The sequence below is a fragment of the Epinephelus moara genome, chromosome 14 (genome assembly GCF_006386435.1).
Source record: "Epinephelus moara isolate mb chromosome 14, YSFRI_EMoa_1.0, whole genome shotgun sequence".
NCBI classification, from domain to species: Eukaryota; Metazoa; Chordata; class Actinopteri; order Perciformes; family Serranidae; genus Epinephelus; species Epinephelus moara.
The window spans coordinates 23,002,677-23,020,736 of NC_065519.1; the positions used below are offsets into that span (position 1 = coordinate 23,002,677).

The following is an 18,060-nucleotide window of genomic DNA, read 5'->3' on the forward strand; positions in this document are numbered from 1 at the left end:
CATATTTAAACAGTTTTCCCTGAAACAAAATCCAAAGGCAGTATTAAGTTGACACAGGGCAGCACGGTGCTGTGAGAGAAGGAAACCACCCCTCGCCTTTCTAATTGCGGCAGCAGGTGATTTCTCCACCGAGGGCGACATGCTCAGACGCCTCAGATCCATTGGCAGCGCACATCAAAAGCCCCATTGATTGGCTGGACAGATTGGGGCGTAGAGATCAAATGCGCTGTAAAGAAGTGTTAAACTGCTCTGCATTAAACAGGGCAGATTTCTGGACTAAAAGGAGCCATCTGTTAGCACTGTAGCTAATTTCCTATTGCACTCGCCCAGTTTGTTGATACTATTGGAACAGTGGCCAGAGACGGTCCAAATCAGGCCGTGTGGCCCAAAGAACCTGGAGCGTATATAAAGAGGAGTGAGTGGTCTGCCCAGTGAGTCTCATCTAATAGAATAAAAACTAATATCACCAGTAAAGTGACATATGATCGCACTACACTGTGTTTTCACGTGTCATTGGGTTCACTGTTTTGGCCACTGTTCATTTTAAAAGGTCTTTGATCCCTTTATTGATAGGGGACACAGTAATCTTCATGTGTTTATAAAATAAATAAGTATCAAGAGTATGTTGGTGTGACTGATGTGTTTTGGGTCCACATTTGAAAAAGTCCAGATTGAAAAGAGCGGAAATAGCACATCCCTGATTGGATTAAATTATTAGCATTTTGAGTAATGACATTTCAAACATCTTGCTCAAACCTATAATTTATGAACGATGTTGAGGAGGAAAGTTTTCCAGGGAACAAACACGAGTCTGCCAAAGAACCAAACAATTGCATCAGGCACTTTCTCATAAATAGCAACTTGCCTAATAAGTCCAAAGGCACTTTCATACCTCTCCGTTTCCCAATCAAAATGTTATTTTTAGGGTTCGGATGCCAGCTGAAAAGCCATAGAACGATCAGAAGTCGGCTTTACAAAACACTGTCACAGAGAAAAATGATGTCCTATACAAGGCTGAGATGGGACTGGTGGTGGGCTGACGTCTGTTTCCAGGGCTGTGTTTATTCTAGAGCAATGCAGCAGAAAAGAGCCTGTTGGATTATTGTTTGCACTGGCCAAAAGCAAATAACCCACACAGCTAAATGTCCTATTACTCCAGGCCAACTTTCTGTCTATTCTTATACACAAAAAATCAAGAGATAGATAAAAAGAGATTAATATGTAAATATTAAGAAAGACTGGTGAGTGCATCACCAGGAAGGCGCTTCTCCGTCTCTGATCCAAGCCAATGTTGCACCAAGAGGATCCAATCCGAGCATCACTGCTTGTTTAGCACAGTCCAGAGCTTTACAAGGAATTGTAACCTGAGCTACAGTTGGGAAACCTTAACCACGGCGCATCAATTATTAAAGTGTATGGATGTTTTGACGTGTATGAAGGGAGGGCAGGAGCACCCTTGCACTATACACTTGTCTCTACAAAAGAGATTGATGGGACTCTAGAGTCCATGGCAGCCATATAAACTCAAGAGATGTCTCATAGATAAGTGCGTTCAAGACATTTTTCTGCACAGAACAGGAACACAGGATTAAACCACCTCACATTGGTGCTCCACAGGATCTGTATGATTCAGTCAATGGTGGGAACGCCAAATGCTTCAATTCAGCAGAGCCGTGAGGTGTCCGGGCCTCTTACTCACACTGCTCCGCACTCAATAGTCCATTGTCTCCGCTCTAACGTGGAACCTCAAACCTATAAGTCAAAGGAGGGGGGGGGGTTAGAGATGAAGTCATCTCGGCAGGAGAGCTGCTCAGCCAGACACCTTCACGGCCAGGGAACAGTTCTTAAATCCTGTTCCCTCACTGTAAATCCTCCCAGACAAGTTGGCCTGTTGCAGGGGTGATAAAGGTAACAATGCCTGTGCCCAGCGTGAGTTTACATGTGATAAAAATGTGTACGGCATTTTGGATTTGTTTGCTTAGCAGCCTCTATATACTGTTTTGAGTTCATTTTTCTTTTCCCGCCTGGAACAAGTATTTGTGCACGTGAAAGGAGAAGAATTCAGCTGGCTCTTATGGATGTTAGTTCAACAAACATTGTTACGCTACACGCAGGATACACTGCTGACTTTAATTTATACAAATTTGCTTTCAATTGAGGGTATTATTAGTTAAGATGCTAAATAAAGAGCCGGAACAGCTGGGTGCTTGCACTTGTTATGGTCTTTTTATAAAGCATAATAAACATAGTAAAGTATAGTTTCTCTTCCTCTCCTTGTGTGTAACACAGCATGCGTGTGTCCATGTGTGTGTGTGTGTGTGTGTGTGTGTGTGTGTGTGTGTGTGTGTGTATGTGCCAGCCCAGGCAGTTGTGACAGGCCCCAGTGCACGCTAATGTCAGATTTTGTTTCTATACTAGTGTATCATCTCGTCACATGATCACATAGACACTTTACACTGGACAACATCAACATAGAATAAAAGTTCAATTAGTAGCCCAGGCTATTATTTGCATCAGTCACTGAAATCAACAGGCCTATATGTGAGACAGGCCTTTAATTCCTTTCTCGCAAGACTCTTACTCAGCAAAGATCGGGAAGTACAATCAGATTGTTTATTTAAACCAGTATGAATATTACTTGTTTAAAAATTGCAGACATAATACCGACACAAAATACGGACACAGCACAACTTTATCCCTTTAAAACAATACTCACAACTTTGATTAATTTTTATGAAAAATCCCTTTGATTCTTTTGATCTGAGGACCATTATGAACTGAAGGAATACGAATAACTTACGAGGTCACGTAATTTGAGGTAGCTAACAACCCACTTTTATACATCTGAAGAACTTCTATGAAAATGAATTGCTTGGCCCCCACACCAGGGGTCTCATATATAAACATTACGTACGCACAAAACGAGACCTGAAAGTGACGTACACTATTCCCCACGCAAAAGTTGTGATCTATAGAAGAAGACTTGATGGGAGAAACTTTGACCCACGCTTATGAACATTTTGGAGATGGGGCATTTACGACGAAGATGGTGAGATGGAAGCCTGTCAAAATTGTTGAATATTTTTTGGCGCGTGCTTTTTTTTTTTTTTTTTGGACCCTACGCAATGTTTTTGAAATGAGACCCCAGGTGTCTAATTGAGACAAGCGTTTATTTGTCAAAATGGGGTGCCACACCAGGCTTGTAAAAGAGACCAGACTTTTAATTGAAGTTTTGTGGTACATATTACCCAGCAATCGTTTTTGCACATCTGTATATGACAAAAATACGACCGAAAGAAATGATTCTTTTTTTTTTTTTTTTTTTAAAGATGTTTTTTGGGGCATTTTTGCCTTTATACAGTAGATAGGACAGTTAAGCGTGAAGAAAGAGAGAGAGAGAGAGAGAGAGAGAGAGAGAGAGAGAGAGAGAGAGAGAGAGAGAGAGAGAGGGGTAATGACATTCAGCAAAGGTCCACAGGCTGGAGTCGAACCTGGGCCGCTGCAGCAGAAATGATTCATTTAATTGAGTATTTTTTTTATGGTTTATTTGTAATTTTTATAGTTTATATAAAATAATCATATAATATATTAATTTATATTAAAAAAACAGAAAGAAAGAAAAGGAAACCATGGCAGAGATTGCCTTTTTGAGGGCATAAATACCAAATGGCACCACTTTTAATTCAACAAGAGTTCTTCAGTGATTGCAGTTGTATTTCTGAGGTTGCAGTCTGAATCACTCTCCTCAATCAATTCTCTAGGCCCCACTGGCTCCCACATTGTCCATAATTACGCCCCTGGTCCTGCCCCAAATAAGTTTCCAAATTATACCTCCAATTACAGTATATTAAAACAAACGACAACAACACAGTGTGTTTATGGCACGTGGGACAGATCTGTAAATATTTCCCAACAAACATAATCACAATAAATGTATGTTCAAACCTGTACAGTTGGGGCCCATCTTGTGTCATTTACGCGCCAGATTTTTTGTATACGCGGGTTCCTCAGCTGATTTATGACTGTGAGACAATGTGTTTGCAATAAGACTCCATTACCATACAGCTGTGGAGTTATCTCCCGCTCCGTGCTCTCTATCTAAAATAAACACAAGCAACAAGAGAGAAGTCTGCGAGGTCACAAGCATAAAAGGCGCTCGGGGCGTCCAGGCGCGTAAAGACGCACAAACAATCACTGATCCTTACAGAAAAAAAAATGTTTATTTTCCCATTGTTTACTGTGTCTCTGGTAGCCAACAGTTAGTTTACTGAACTTGTCGACCTTTACAATAAATTATGTTTCCCTTCATTTAAAAATGTGTTTGGTTTGATGGATTTAAAATGTAAAGGGCAGAAAAGTTATATTTTCTGTACCAGGTGAGGCAAAGACAGTTTCCTCCTAATAAGTATAGTGAATGATATTCCGAGGGAAAAAAGAAGGTGGAGAGGAGAGTGGGCGGCGTTCAGTGACTGACAGTGTCTCTAATGGCACCACACTGCGGTATATAAACTGGGAGGGACGTCAAACAGCCCTCACTGGGAGTCACTATGCGCTGATGCTCCCCCACATGCTCGCATCACTGTTGGCAACACAAGCCCCGCATCAGCACAGCAAACTCAAACCACATCTGACCGGCACGATGGATGGGCAACATAAAGACCGCAGACAGACTCACTTGTGGATATTGACGTTACTGATATTTGTCTAACCTCTAGCACTGGATAACTCGGTCTTTTCCCAACTTTCTTCTTCTGGATACGGATTTGCGGAGCTGGATCTTGTCCTACAGGCTTTGGAAGAAGGATTATTATTTATTCTTTATTAAATCACTTTGTCATCTCTCCGTTTTCGCCACCATCACTTGGAATAGGAGCGTTTTTGTTGGAGGACAAACTGATTTTTTAAGGATACGCACATCAAACTCTAAAGGATGGCCGTTTGGTTCACCTCTGTCCTCGCAATAGTTGTTACATTATTTACTCAGGTAGCCTGCCTTTCTTTTTTAAAATGTTTGCAAATTAGGACATAATAATTTAGAAACAAATGCATTATTTTGTCGCGCTCACTTTCTGTATCCTTCCAGGTTCTGGGATCAGGTGTATTCGAGATAGATCTCCATCATTTTCAGAATTCTAAAGGTTTGCTGGCAAACGGACTCAGTTGCAGCATGACGGGCTGCAGGACTTATTTCAGGGTTTGTTTGAAGAACTTCCAGACGGTGGTGTCTCCTGGAGGCTGTATATTTGGCAAAGCCAGCACACCTGTTCTGGGCATCGACTCCTTCAGCATCCAGCAGGACGCCAGGCTGCGTCTGCCGCTCAACTTCACCTGGCCGGTAAGAGCACCTGTCCTGCTGCGCGCACTAATGGCTCCACACACTGAAATGCTGTACACAGATAAAATTCAAATATGATTTTCACATGATTTAGTAATGAATTAACGAGATAAGGAAAAACTATACGTGACACAATTAAATTTGAGCAAACATTTTTCGAGAGAAGTCATTAAAAGCCTGTTTTATCATTTTATTATCTACATTAAATTAATGCAAAACGACTTGCTGCTCCACTTTTAAAGGTATCACATATATTTTAAATGTACAAACATTGTAAATCAGCTGTAACGTAGTTTACTGCATCCTTGTGTTGCCCACATCGTGCGTAAAAGCAAGAATAGAGTCCATTCCTTTTCATTTATTTTCATTTTAAAATCATTTCTATAATCAGTGAAACGAAATAAATGTGCCTTTTACATATTTTTTTAGGTTTTATTGACGTTTATCTCCTAATTTCTCCCCACAGGGTGCTTTCTCATTAGTTATCGAAGCCTGGTATTCTCCTACAGCGGACCTACCTGGAGGTAAGGAGACGCGCACCCTCCCCTGTCCACCACTAGAGGGAGACATGCCATGTGCACATGACTTATTACCCATCGCGCATTTCATCAATAACCCTAACTTAACGTGCTGGCAAGCGCATCTGGCATTCTCAACGTCATGGATCCGCGTTTGTTAGGATGCCTTATGAGTCACACGACAATTCCTCACAATCACATCTCTCCAAACACAATCGCACTTCCCTTGTTTTATTTTTGGCCTGCATGGGAAAGTGTACAAGCTCGAGTGAGAATATGAAGCCTTGCCAAAAAAAAAATCCCATGACAGCCTTTTCCTGGATTTTACACCTTTTTTGTTAGGTCCAATGGTCACATGCGAGAGGAAGAGGAAATTTCAGTGTACAGATTGTGTATTGTTGACAAGATTTATCAACTTAAGTGCTTTAAACTAATCCATATATGTCTGATGTTTTCCCCACAGATACCGCCAACCCTGATTTCTTGATTAGTTCTTTTACCATCAATAAAAAGTTGGGAATAGGGCCCGAGTGGTCCCCGGCTGTGCAGAGGGAGACGCAGACGGAGCTAAGGTACTCATACCGGTTCATCTGCAATGAACATTACTACGGGGACACTTGTTCCAAAATATGCGCTCCGAGAGACGACCATTTTGGCCACTACACCTGCAAGCCTGACGGGCAAATAGCCTGTCTACCGGGATGGAAGGGAGAATACTGCCAAGAACGTAAGCAAGAGTAAAGACATATGGACACTTTTGTTTGTGTGTGATAAAAGGTCACAAGGCAGGGCGCACATTGAGAGAATAAATAGCCTATAATTTAGAGCAGATTAAAGCCACTTGTATAAAGACACAAAGGGTTATTTTTGTGCAATTTGTTCTTAAATGTTAAATAAGCTGCAAAATCACACATGCTGCAAACGTCACCATGCACAATGACGTCCAAATGACCTGTTACAAAACCCCAGGTGTGTGTTTTTAGGATGCCAAGCAGCCAAACACAATCAGACAGAGCAGCTATTAAGGTGAAATTTGACGACAGCTTTCTCTGTGGGCGCGTGCGGGTTTTTTAATCCAGGGCGGTGGTCGCCCCGGCAGCAGCAGCAGCAGCAGCGCGCGCCGGGGTTAATCGCGGCATTATCGCCCGCCACGCGCCACTAAATTGCGGGCTCTATTGTTGAAGCGGTGCAGGACAGCAGCTGCAAACGGGGCTCGAACTGCCCGCAGATAACACAGATAACAATGGGGCAGCTGTCCTGCTTTTTTTTTTTTTTTTTTTTTGAGAACAAGCATCTGCTGCTGCACGAACCAGCCGTTTAACACCATAAAAGCATGCAGGATCAATGTCACATATAGGAGCACAGGGAGGGAATTATGGTCTCAGCTGAGAGGGTCAGGTAACAGGTTTTATTTTGGGAAGGAAAATATTTGAAGTGATAAAAGTCTTGTTAACAGCTTGTTATAAATGGCAAATTAGAAATCCTGAGCTTTTTTTGTTTGCTTCTTTTCAGCAATCTGCCTGGAAGGGTGCAACGAAAGAAATGGAAACTGCACATTACCTGGAGAGTGCAAGTGAGTATGAATTTATGCTTCATAATTATCTATCTAAATGTTAATTTCTGTTCATGGGCATCAAGGGATCCATAAACTGCTGAAACACAATAAAAAAATAAGGCAGAAATAATCATTAAGAGCAGATAAAGCCATTAAATAATCTATTCGTGCCTTATTACAAGGGCTCAGGTTTCATTTTAACTAATTTTATCTAATTTTGATCCTCTAACATTTAATTTCCTGCATTCTGGTAAATCTTGTGCACCAATTTGTGCCTTTTATACCTCAGTTTACGGTGTAAATGTCTTTAACTTTGTCAAAATAAAAGCCCTCTGCTACTTTCAAATGCACATGCACAACAATTGAGGGAACATGTCTCCTGCATCCACCCCCACCAGAATCTACACTTATTCCCTATATGCAACAAAAAAACAACATTGCATGTATTCATCTTTGTCTCTTAATCATCTTGAGTGTGCGAAAGGAGAAGTTGAGAGTGTGAATGTGTGTGTGAGCCAAAGGTCACGTCGCACTGTTTTGTGTGTGAACAGATGCAGGGAGGGCTGGCAGGGGCTCTTTTGTGATGTGTGTAAACTCCATCCGTCCTGTAAACATGGTACCTGTAAAGAGCCGTGGCAGTGCACCTGCAAGGAGGGCTGGGGAGGCATCTTTTGTGACCAAGGTGTGTAACTACCTCTTTGTACTGTAAATATTTTTTTTTTTAAAAAAAGCTGCTTCAGATGTCGATTTTTGGCTCCATTTGTAACATTTCTACTCATTTGTTTTTCAGATCTGAACTACTGCACCCACCACAAACCCTGTGCCAACGGGGCCACGTGCATGAACACAGGCCAGGGTAGCTACACCTGCACCTGCATGCCAGGTTTCACCGGGGTTAACTGTGACTTGGAGGTCAGGGAGTGTGACAGCCAGCCCTGTCGCAATGGAGGCCACTGCCTGGTGAGTGCGGAAGTCTCTCTCTCTCCTTTCCCACAACACAGGCTTTCCTGTTTTTGTTTTTGCCTCACTCTATCTGCGAGTCCAGGAGGATGCTATCGATTGTCAAGTCAGTGGATGACCCAGTTCACAGAGTGTGGACTGTAAATAGAATTCAAACTAAGGATAATGGGTTTCTTTGGGGCAGTCATGGACAGGATATGATAAAGAAAACATCTGACAGGGAGCTTTTTGATAAACTTTATATGTTTTTTTCCCCCTGCAGGACTCTGAGAACGGCTATAGGTGTGTGTGCCCAAAGGGGTTTGAAGGGACACACTGTGAACTCACTGTGAAGATACTGACCTGCGCAGATACACCCTGCTTTCATGGTGGGAAGTGCAGAGAGAGGAATAATGGGCATACTTACATATGCGAGTGTCCACCAGGCTACACTGGACTTAACTGTGAGAAGAAAGTGGATAAATGTACCTCACTGCAATGCACTAATGGTAAAACATCATTCTCTCTGCATTAAAACGAATTCTGTCCTTCCTCGTCATCACACACAGGCATCTAAAATGTTTTTGTTTTGCCCAGGTGGACACTGTGTGACCCACGACAACCTCCCACTGTGCAGCTGTCGCTCAGGCTTCACAGGTCTGCGCTGTGAGATCAACATCAACGAGTGTGCCAGGAACCCCTGCGCAAACGGCTCCACCTGCATAGACCGCATCAACGGCTACACCTGCACCTGTCCCCCGGGGTACACGGGCCGCCACTGCGACAACCCCATGGACCGCTGTGCCTCTCAACCCTGCCTGAACGGCGGGACCTGCACCACTGGAGCCAAAGGCCAGCCTACCTGCATCTGCCCCGCCCATTACAGCGGCCCCCAGTGCCAGTCCAACAACGTGCCTATATCCAACGCCCAAAGCCAAGGTGACAAGTTGAGCTTGGCAGCCATCTGCTTGGGAGTAGGCCTGGTGGCTGTTCTGGTGCTTTTCTGCATGGTGGCGGTGGTGATATGTCATGTCAAGAGGCAGAGGAGCCGGGAGCAGGACTCAGAGACCATGAACAACCTCTCCAAGGTGGACTTTCAGAAAGAGAACCTCATCTCCACCCTAGAGCTCAAGAACACCAATAAAAAGGTGGATCTGGAGGTAGACTGTCCCAGTGAAAAGTCGAATCACAAACACATCAACCACTACCACCTGGACTATAAAACCTCCACGGGGTACAAGGACGAACTGTCCCTTTTGGACAAAGATGAAAACTGTGAAAAGACGATAGAGGAAAAAAAGCATTTGAGTAGAATGTACAGGTAAGAGCACATGAAGGACATGAACCAGCACTTGTATTGTAGTTGTGGAGGATCAGTTAATGTGAGACGTGTTGTTTTTGTGCTCAGTAACTAACATGACGTATCCTTCCTCCACAGTGAAAGGCCAGAGTGTAGAATATCAACAATATGTTCTTCCAGAGATTCAATGTACCAGTCTGTCTTTGTAATAGCAGAGGAGAGAAACGAATGCATCATTGCAACTGAGGTATGTCTCTTTTTCTTTTTTATATCATGAGTCTATGTTATTGTTTCTTTAGAGCAGAATCTTTATCGTTAAAGGAGCAGTGTGTGGGATTTAGTGGCATGTAGGGTGAGGATTGCAACCAGCTGAAACTTCTCCCATGTGCCAAGTGAGATACCTTCAGCATTCAGAGATTTTACCAAGAGCTATCCACAAAGGTCTCTTCCTCTTCAAAATGAACAGGCTCTATAATTAAAACCCAACCCAGTTTCACATCAAAAACCATTGCTTGGTCAGTGACTTCTGGTGTTATGTCGGCATGATACGCCACTAGGCACCATAATTTTATAACGGCACTGGCAGCCTCAGTAGGAAACGCAGCATCAACGAAAGTTAAGGTTGCCGAAGTCCAAATAGGGCAGGCAGAAGGGGTGGTGGATGGGTCCAACAACCATCGACTTTCACCCAGGAGTTCGGCGTTCGCTTCCTGTGAGACTCTAAATCCAAACCCTGATCTTTTTTTCTAAACCTACTCACGTGCGTTTGTTGTTGAAGGACAAAAATGTCAATTCACAATATTGTATCGATTTCTTGCCTTTATTTTGAAAGAGACTGTATGCAAACTGTACATTTCCTGTGAAAACTGAAGTGTATTTTAAAAACAGACAATGCACATAACAGGCTTAAGTTGACAGGGCATCCAAGAACGTCAACAACCAATGACCTTGCACAACGTATCTTGACGTTAAAAAGTTCATGACCAAATGTTGATCAAATGTTGTGTTGTTAAAACCAATAAAAACACTAAATGTGTCACAACATCAGTGTTTCTCCGACACTGTTTGGCTTGTCACAGATGGGCCGCTAACATAGCACCTGCTAACATGTGCTCACCTTTTTCCTCTTATAACTTAAGATCTAGATGTTCAGGAGGTTTTTACCAGCAGCCAAATTTTCTGCAGAGGTCTCTGTCTCTCCAAAACGAACAGACCCGGTGATTTAAAGTGGTAAAAACACTGAATAAAGCAGTTTCACAATAAAAATCAGTGTTTTTCCTATGCTGTTCGTCATCGCGGCGGGGCTATAACAACAGTGGCAGATGCAAAAACACGAAAACACAAATAACTTTATCTAGAAGCAGTGTGTGGTTTGTCTGTTCTGGGCTACTGTTGAAACATGCCAATGCAGCATGGCGATCCCGATTAATTTCTGCCAATATATCCCACTCACCAGAAATATTATTTTCTTGTCTGTTATTTCAGATGTTGCTGTAGTAGTCATTGAGCTGTTCTTCTCTTCTCTTTCAGGTATAATAAGTGGAGGACATTATTCACTGTCAACATTGGATTTCTTGTGGACTTGTTTACAAGTGTGGAGAGACTGGGATTTATTTAAATGCAAGCTGCTGCTCTTGAAAACTTGATAACTGGATGGAGCCGGTGTGCTCTTTGAATTCAATCAAACAGAAGCTACTAATCTATGTGAGAATGTAAAGACTGAAAAAAAAGACTTTAAATAATGAGCAAATCTGACTTGTGGAAGCAGCTTCGATGTTTCCGATTCAAACCCTCGTCTGCTCCGTCCAAGTTCATCCAAGGGCGACAGGCCAACGTGTTTATGTCTGCCTGTTGATTAGAAGAAGAGGACTATCTCGATGCGCTCCTCTCCACCTTATTGCAGTAATCAGCAATCAGCAAATCAACGTACTGCCAGCAAGCCTGTGGAAGGAGCCAGCCTTTTCTATTTTTTTGTGGCCTGCAATGCGCTATGCAAACAAAAACCAGCATTGTGCTTAATCAGAAAGGGTCAAAAAACTACTGAAAACGGTTCATTTTTGAAGGATATTTAGGGTTATCCGTTTTGTAAATCCTTTTTTTATAAAGAATGTATGCAGCCTAGATCACAAAGCCTTATATATGTGTTTAATAGCATTGTGCCCCGCCTTATCTTGAGTCCTTTGCACAACAAAATGAACATAAAAGATCAAAAGATGCAATATGCTATAGCGCCATGCAGGGAAACTAATGATAAGGCCTTGTTTTACCTTATGCAAGATCACCCTTAAATGAAGACAAAGAAATACATGAAGTGACTATCGTACCAAGGACGCCTTCGAAGCAAATGACTGAACCAATAATGTTATTTTGAAAGATTAGTAATTCATTAGTAATTTAAGAATATGAAGCACTGATCTTTGTCTCTCTGTGTTTTATAAGATTATTTTGTATATACTGTATATTTATATGTCGAGATTAGAAGTATGTTTTCAAGTCGATGCCCAGAAAAGGTGAATTTATTTTTAAAGTGTCGTTGGTGTTTTATTATTTTTTGTTATAAAAAGAAACAATGAACACATATCTGGTACACTGTTTGTTTGTCGGTCCGCAATGGTCGAGTGTACTCGTGGTCCAAATAGAGCTCCTAATTTAAATGTTGGAATCATCTAGAAACTTTTATTTGTGTGGAAGTGGCTTCATTGTCTATTAGATACAGTAATATTTGGCCTGGTAGCATTTCTGATGATTCCGTGTCTATGTCCATGACGTCTGTGTCAGTGTGATGTGAAATCAATGTGCTAGCAATCATTCAGTGGACAGTGTTGTAATTGGCAGCAGTGTAAAGAAATAGTCAAACAAAAAGATATATATTTAAAACAACATCTGTATGTGAAAATAAAGAATCCTTGTGGTCTTTCTACAGCACGTAACTGCTTCTCTGAACTGCTACTGTATTTGTATGAAGAACTAGAGACTAGATATCAGAGGTGGGACCAAGTTACATGTAAGTCTTTGCACTCAAGTCCCAAATTGAGTCCTAAACTTGAGTTTTGAGCCCTGAACTCATCATGCACTCTTCACCACATGTAACGCCAATAACAGCAGAGTAATAATATATTAAACGTACAAATATCATGAATGCTTTTTAAAATGTGTTGTTTGTTGGAAGTTGTTGCGTCCACATCTGTTATTTTCAACCCCCATGCTTGTTTTTTTATTAATCTTGCGTAACTAGATCTGTGTCAGCGCTAGAGAAAGGTCCAGAATCACTGATTATTTTTCTGCTATGGGAAAAAAAAGCTCTGGTTTGTTTATGTTTCTGTAAACCAACCACAATCATCTTAGGCGGCACTAAGGCCAGGATGCAGCAAGGGTGCTCTTGCAAGATAGTTCATTCATTTATCTGTAACCGCTTATCCTGTTAGGGGTCCTGACATTGGGCAAGAGGCAGGGTACACCTTGGACAGATCGTCATACTATCACAGGGCTGACACATAGAGACAGGCAACCACTCACGATCACATTCACACCTATGGGCAATTTAGAGTCACCAATTAACCTGCATGTCTTTGGACTATGGGAGGAAGCCGGAGTACCCAGAGGCCACATCACAAAACAGATCAACATCGGACACAAGAGTCCTTCGAGAATGCTCCTCCAGTTTGCGTGTCGAAGTATCCTTGAGCAAGATACTGAACCCCAAATTGATCCCAATGGCTGTTCCATTGGTGTGTGAATGTGTTAAAAACTGAGTAGCAGGTGGCACCTTGTATGGTAGCCTCGGCCACCAGTGTATGAAAGTGTGTGTGAATGGGTGAATGTGACTTGTAGTGTAAAACGCATTTGAGGGGTCGGAAGACTAGAAAGGCGCTATACAAGTGCAGGCCAATGCAGGTTGAAATCAGCGCCCAGTGGTAGACTTTTAGCCACAGTCTACATCCAGTGACTCAAACTAGTTTTTTCATTGACTACTGTTACTTTTAATTTTGGTACACAAACAAAATTATCTTTGGTATTATTAGTTCTTCATGGTTCTCTCTTGCAACTTGAATGGATGATGGTGGATTGGTTCAGACAAAGTGGACCCAGGTAATTAAGTGTGTAGAAATGAGTAGTGTTACCGATTCAGGAAATGAACATAAATGGATTGACTGGTGGCACACTTTTTAAATAACATACATTTTAATCTTTGGGGGGAAGGTACCAAGTATTGGGTGTTAGAGTCCAAGTCAAGCTGCAAGTGTTTTTTATTTTGCAAGTGCAATTCCAAAGTCAGTACATTTGTGACTCAAGTCTGACCCAAGTACAAGCCATGTGGCTCGAGTCCCCACCTCTGCTAGATATGATCTCTGATAATAAGCTCTCTCTTCTGGCTGTGAGCTGAAAGTGGGAGGGGGAGTAGGGTGTGAGGAACATAACAAAACTCAGCATGTTCTTGCGCTTGTGTCACTGAGAAAAATCTGCACATGCCCTTTCACTACTGAGCACAGCAAAAAGCCGCTGACAAGCCCCCACGAGGCAGAGGACCACAACAAACCAGCAAATGTCACTTTTACTTTGAAAATGTTGCATTTTCTTCACCTGAACTCCTGCAGCTAACTTTCAAAAAGCTTCACTTCCAAGTCTCTACAGTGGAGCAGTGTCTTTCAGCACCACTTGGGGGCAGTGAGCTTTGTGTGGAGCTGGAAGAAAAGAGTTTCTGTTTCAACTTAGCTCATCAAATATCATTTATAGTAACTGAGGGGCAGCTACAGGAAACGTTATCAAGCAGTCAGTAATAAGGGATCAGCGTGTGCCCCTGGCACAATAGTGTGCTAGACAGACCTGTGCAGAACACAGACACGTAATGAGCTTAAGAGAGCACAGATATAACAGTCCCAGTTATTTATAGGTAATGTGATTACCTGCTGAACTATTACTGACAGTTTGACACTCAAGGGTATGAGAGGTGTTTCCCCATTTAATGAAAGGAGAATGGTGGAGGAAAACGGTAGGAACAATACAGTCCTATATGAAAAAAAGGAAAATTCAAATTACTGTCATGCAAGGTTATTCTAGTAAACTAAACTAAACTAGATTAAATTAAATTAAACTAAACTAAGACTAGGTGTAATTTTTTTTATTTAACTGAAATAAAAAATAAAAACACAATAGTCTTTGGAAAAAAACTGAAATGATATTGTGTATTCACAAAAATAACCAAAAATAAAATAGAAATATACAGAACATGTCTTTAGTCTTTGTCAAATTTGTCAACACAACAAGCATAAAGAGGCTTTAGTGCATACATCTATTGAGTCCGGCATGTCTACGTGACTGAGTCAAAGTGTTTGTATTGTAATTCTTATTCTGAGCTAATTTAATCTCGCTAACTCTTCCCACTATTATAATAGTCTAAAAAGGTTATTGGACAAACAAAACACTAACAGTGAAAGTAAACACTTTAAAACAATCATAACAGAACTGAAAGTGGCAAACACAGCCAGTAAACTGAGTAAAATCAAAACTGAAGTGACAACTATAATTATTAATGAACCAAAAATAGACTGTAGACTGTAATGGCTCTGCTGTCATATGACCTGTGCGTGTGAAGGGACAGTTTTGTGACAGAAATAAATCAAGAAGGAAAGAAAGAGAAATGTAGTGAAGCCATATTCAATGCATTCATACTTTTTTTTTTTTGGCAGAAGTCACCTGGATCCTGTTGTTTTTCTTCATGTCAGTGTTCTAACTCCTCCTGATTGGTTTATCTGTCATCTGAGCCCGCCCCTCCTGTGATCCCATTAGTTGACACCCTCTCGCTCTGACGTGTCCTGAACAACAAACACACGTGTTGTTGTACATCAGTGGGATACAGAGGAGAAACGGACGGTGTTGTTTTGATGGCATGGTCATAAACTCGTCGCTTTCTGTATGACTGCATTTCTGGGCGATTACTTTCGCTCTCAGCTGTATATATTAGCGACTTTGGGACGCATTGGAATGTCTAACAGGACAGACACAGCAAAGGACGGATCTGAGAGCAGCCACTTTTTGACAGGCACACCAACACACTTGCCTTGTTTTTTAAACACAGCCTAGCGATCGCAATGAAACCTCAGGACATTATCAGAGAAAAAAACCACCTGTGGATATTTGGATATGGCTCCTTGGTGTGGAAGCCTGACTTTGCATACAAGAGGAGCAAAGTTGGCTTCATTAGAGGATACAAGAGGCGCTTCTGGCATGGAGATGATTTTTATAGAGGAGACAAGGAAAGGGTGAGATGTCCTCTGACACATTCATTTATTATTACACTGTATTTCTCTGATTAATTCAGATATTTTCTGATAGTTGTAATTATTTAACAATTAATTGCTCTGTTTATGTTGTGCTGAGTAGTCATGTCCTCATTGTCTGTGTCCTTGCTCCCACAGCCAGGCAGAGTGGCCACACTTGTGGAGGATCAGGAGGTAAGTGCCCTTCATCGGGAAGCTCCCAGTCTATTTTGATCCTCTATGCAGCGTGTAATAGTGAATCTGCTCTCTACACTCCTAACATTACTCCTCTATGACAGAAAAAAGCAGCAGTGGGAAATGTAATTTTAACCCAGTTACTATTAGTGAACTTGAGCAACACTCCCTAAGAACAAGTTTGTGCAATTTTACACCCACAGAAATAGCCTACCTTATGGTGTATACAGTAATCATATGGTTGTATATGACACCCAGTGATGCTGTGGACCTTAACCTTTCCTCAAAGGACCTTATAAACACTTCTATCAAGCAAGGGCGTAGCCACGGAGTCAACATTGACAGGGAGCAAATCTGCTAGGGGGACCCCTTAGCAACGATTAACCCTTATCTCAGATGTCACATGGGCTTTCTATCAAATATAACAAAGTAAAGATGTTAATGTTAATGTTAATGTTAGTTGAATACACCCGGTGAGCCATGTTCTGCTTGGGTGTGGCAACACCACTTACCGCCAAACCACACACAACTGCAGTGCAGCTTAATATAGAACCGGTAGAATTAATCATGGCTTTTTTTAACTGTCTTTATGGTTATGATGACATTTAGAGCATTTGTGAATATCAGGGGTTTGTATCCCTTGGTACTTTCCAAGCTGTGAATGTTCACTAACTCAGGATCAAACTCCTCCTGGGTGTCAAATCAGGTCATCACACACTGTGTTTGTTCCACCATTACCATTCCTCCTCCTCTTGTTTTCCCCACAGGCTTGCACGTGGGGAGTGGCCTATGAAGTGAGCGACTCCCAGATCGAGGAATCCCTTCAGTACCTCAACATGAGGGAGGTTGTGTTGGGGGGTTACACAACAGAGGTGGTGGAGTTCATCCCTAAGGAGAAGGGTCAGGGTGCCATGTTGGCCCTCGTCTACATAGCCACTTCCGATAACCCCACCTATCTCGGCCCGGCCTCGGACAAAGAGATCGCCGCCCAGATTGCCATCTGTAGAGGGAACACGGGTCACAATATTGAATACCTGGTCCGCCTGGCAGAGTTCATGAGGCTGTGTTGTCCCGAGGTAGAGGACGAGCACCTCTTCTCTATTGAGGCGGCGCTTCTGAACATTTTCCATGACCGTGGAGGGATCAAACCCCTAGACCAAACGTCCCTGCTGGTGGGAGCCTCATAAAAGTCTACATAAGGTGCTCCACTTTAAAAAAAAATGTTAATGTTTTTTATCCTGGGTGAAGGGAAATTAAGTCTTCTAACACATGTTTGAAGGTATTCAGTGCTTGAAAGAGGAATACCTGACTTGGTTTCAAGGAAAACAGTGATGAAATTTCATGTATCTAACAGTTTAAAGGTCACAACCTCACAGAATAATGATCTTTTAACCTTCTGACTTGACATTTTATGACTGTAAAGGCAGAAAAAATGTATTTTAAATACTGTATACAAACTCCAGAAGCAGATGGTGCTGTTAAAACATCACACAAAGGGATGACGTCTCTTTTTTTAATACATAATATCTTATACCTTTGTTGTAAAAGGCTCTCAGAAGCAACTGTATAGTGTGCATATTTTTAAAATGTCCTCTAATAAAACACTGAAATCTCGTGAAGTGAAATGTGATTATTTTTCCCTGGCTCCTGCTCAACTCACATATGAGTTTGAACAAGTCTCCTATATATTTATATTTGCAGTTGAATGCTCGATTGCATACCTTGACTCATGCTCCGACATCACGTGGCTGAGGAATGTACAGCTGTAGCCCTCGCAGGAAATGGTGACTTTTCCTCGGAGACTAATGCACAGACCCAGCAGCTTTAAGATATCTTTTGTGCAGTTACACTGTACTGCATAGATGTATTCACTCTATAAAAATGTTTGCTGTGCAGTTCTTGAGTTAATGTCACAACCAGCAGGCTGTAAAAACATTTTCCTTTATGATGCAAGAATTGTC

General features: G+C 41.9%; 2 protein-coding genes across 2 annotated transcripts; both read left to right on the plus strand.

The window, feature by feature from the left end:
* The first annotated feature begins 4,540 nt into the window (after positions 1-4,540).
* LOC126401330 (delta-like protein 4) lies at positions 4,541-12,786 on the plus strand. Its single transcript, XM_050062522.1, has 11 exons — positions 4,541-4,984; positions 5,084-5,335; positions 5,802-5,859; positions 6,317-6,580; positions 7,366-7,426; positions 7,960-8,090; positions 8,199-8,368; positions 8,631-8,856; positions 8,945-9,668; positions 9,786-9,894; positions 11,178-12,786. Exons 1-11 carry the CDS (start codon positions 4,931-4,933, stop codon positions 11,181-11,183), a joined length of 2,055 nt encoding a protein of 684 aa, XP_049918479.1. The 5' UTR covers positions 4,541-4,930; the 3' UTR covers positions 11,184-12,786.
* Positions 12,787-15,476: 2,690 nt separating this feature from the next.
* LOC126400841 (glutathione-specific gamma-glutamylcyclotransferase 1-like) lies at positions 15,477-17,698 on the plus strand. Its single transcript, XM_050061819.1, has 3 exons — positions 15,477-15,907; positions 16,064-16,099; positions 16,867-17,698. The coding sequence occupies exons 1-3, from the start codon at positions 15,737-15,739 to the stop codon at positions 17,284-17,286; spliced, it is 627 nt and encodes a 208-aa protein (XP_049917776.1). The 5' UTR covers positions 15,477-15,736; the 3' UTR covers positions 17,287-17,698.
* The last annotated feature ends 362 nt before the right edge of the window (positions 17,699-18,060 follow it).